The following is a 2347-nucleotide window of genomic DNA, read 5'->3' as shown; positions in this document are numbered from 1 at the left end:
TTATCTTTGACGACCGTGTTAAGTGGAGTGAGACGCTGATAACAAGAATTTACAGGTAATCAGCAGACGCATCGTTCACATACACTGGATATGAAAATGAAGATCCCAAACGGCGGGTCTGGAAACGGGACTTATTACGGACAAGAGACAGGCATCACTTCCTATATGGACAACAACAGCGACACGGAGGCTGAAGTGCAAGCGATAGGCGATGGCGACTTCTCGGAGTACCTCTGGATGGAAAATGAAGAGGAGTTTGACAAGCAGGTACCTTATTTATAGATATAAAGCTTCTCACAGTTATTCGTTATTCCACACTCAACGTTTCTATTGGCATCAGGTGCTCCAACAACTGGAAGAGGAAGAATTGATGGAGGAATGCTTAGAAGCGATGCTGGAAGAAGAGAGGCAACATCAAAGAAATATGAGCTCTACTGCTTGGTCCACGGCTACTGGCACTCCCGACAATAATGCTGCTGAACTTTGTCAACAACTAAGCAGTCTGAGGATGCAAGACGATCTCGCCAAGCAGGTACCTGAAGAAATGTTTATCTTCTTTCAAATCTATTCTACATTGTGTTTTTGCCTTCTGTTTCTTGTTTTTTACTATTTTTTACTTGTTCAATTTCTTTGTTTTCTGTTGTCCAATAAAAACTTGACAAACTTTGGAAAAGACGAGAAACACAATTGTCAATAAAACAACCGCAAAGAGGAAAAAAGCAAGAAATAGAAAACAAAGAGTACATTATGCTTTAATGAGAGAAAGAGAGAGAAAGAGAGAGCAATATTCTTTATTTAAATCTTTTAACTAACAATTGCCGCTTGTACATGTAAATTTCCAGAGCACGCTAAATCCAGATGCAGCTGAATTTATTCCAGCATGCAAATCGACTGTGGTACCACCTGTAAGTACATCATCAGAAACCACAGTCACTACAGAACCATCGTAGAAATCTTCTGTGTGTTTTCTCTCTTGTCCGTTCTCTATTTAAGTCACGTATAAAATCGGGCTACACGTAATAATTAGAATTTACTATTTCCAATCCGACAGTCGTATTAAACGGATCATCGTGTTAGGTGTTCAATGACTGTGACTGTAGGTACAAAGATAAAGAGAGAGATAAAGGGCGCGAGTTGTGCATGTAATTATGCGCGTCATCCGAAGCATCAGTTACACAATTAGATGGAATGAACGCGGTATCCCGAAACTTTTATAGACAAGAAACACGTTCACGTGTATCATGCGGGACAATTATGTATATTTTTTTTGCCAAAATACTAAAGAACGATCGCTTTTACAAATCACTCGTTAAAACAAATTTGCAATTTGCATCTCTTGTTCGATGCCATCTATATTGAGAATCGTTTCTCGCAGAGGCACATGTTTTTAGCATTTTCAATCTTTGTATAATTTGTATAAATTGAAATCAATCATGTACGTCTATGAAAATAATCCACTGTTCAAGTTAAACTGAATAGAGGGAACAAAATGCACTGCATGGTTTAAGGAAAGGACTTTCATAAGTTTATGAAATATGTATATGAACAGGAATATAGATATACATATATTATTCTGTAAATTATGTTCATATCTTATATATAATATATATGTATATATATATTATATATTATATATTTAAGTTATATATATATATATATATACTATATATAATATACATAAATATGTATGTGTCTCAATCAGATCTTATCATTCTTGAAACGTATGTAAACCATTTTACCTTTTACAATATTTACTCTTCATCAAGCTGTAAAACCTTTCATGCGCGCGCACACACTAATAAAACTTTTTACAGCCTGAGAGAACGTTTTACAGCTTGGTGTTCTATCTGTCCAATAAAAACTTTTCTTAAGAGTTCCTTTTGTAATACTTATAATAGAGAATGATGAGATGTTTACAGAATCATTAGCAGGACATACCTCGCACAATGCGAGATATTATGTACGAATCATATAGAGTATGATAAGAAGACTCACAATAACATCATATATTATTTTTTACTAGATTTTGTATAGATGAATTGGCAACAAAATAATCGTGAAAATGTAATCAGAAAACTCAAAGTTATATTATTTGTACAAATATACCGTCTTACTTGAAAATTTGCGCAAGATGACTCTACAGGAACACTTGTCGAGTCCTCCTTCAGCAATCATTTAACAAACTTAAGATCTCAAGTGAAAGTCTTATTTAGGCTGTGAGGGACTCTTTTTATGACTCATTTTTAGTGACGCTGAAAATCAGGACACACTGCTTACTTATTTTTTAAACCGATTACTATATTTCCACGAGTTAATATTTCGAAATTTTAGACGATCGTAGATTGTA

General features: G+C 34.8%; 1 protein-coding gene across 1 annotated transcript; it reads left to right on the top strand.

Annotated features, from left to right (window-relative positions):
- The first annotated feature begins 30 nt into the window (after positions 1-30).
- Positions 31-1546, top strand: LOC108748276 (polyadenylate-binding protein-interacting protein 2-like). The gene is made up of 3 exons (XM_018486324.1): positions 31-267; positions 341-532; positions 843-1546. Exons 1-3 carry the CDS (start codon positions 91-93, stop codon positions 948-950), a joined length of 477 nt encoding a protein of 158 aa, XP_018341826.1. The 5' UTR covers positions 31-90; the 3' UTR covers positions 951-1546.
- Positions 1547-2347: the final 801 nt, after the last annotated feature.

Source organism: Trachymyrmex septentrionalis, unplaced genomic scaffold (genome assembly GCF_001594115.1).
Source record: "Trachymyrmex septentrionalis isolate Tsep2-gDNA-1 unplaced genomic scaffold, Tsep1.0 scaffold22, whole genome shotgun sequence".
NCBI lineage: Eukaryota > Metazoa > Arthropoda > Insecta > Hymenoptera > Formicidae > Trachymyrmex > Trachymyrmex septentrionalis.
This window is presented reverse-complemented; position numbering and strand designations above follow the sequence as displayed.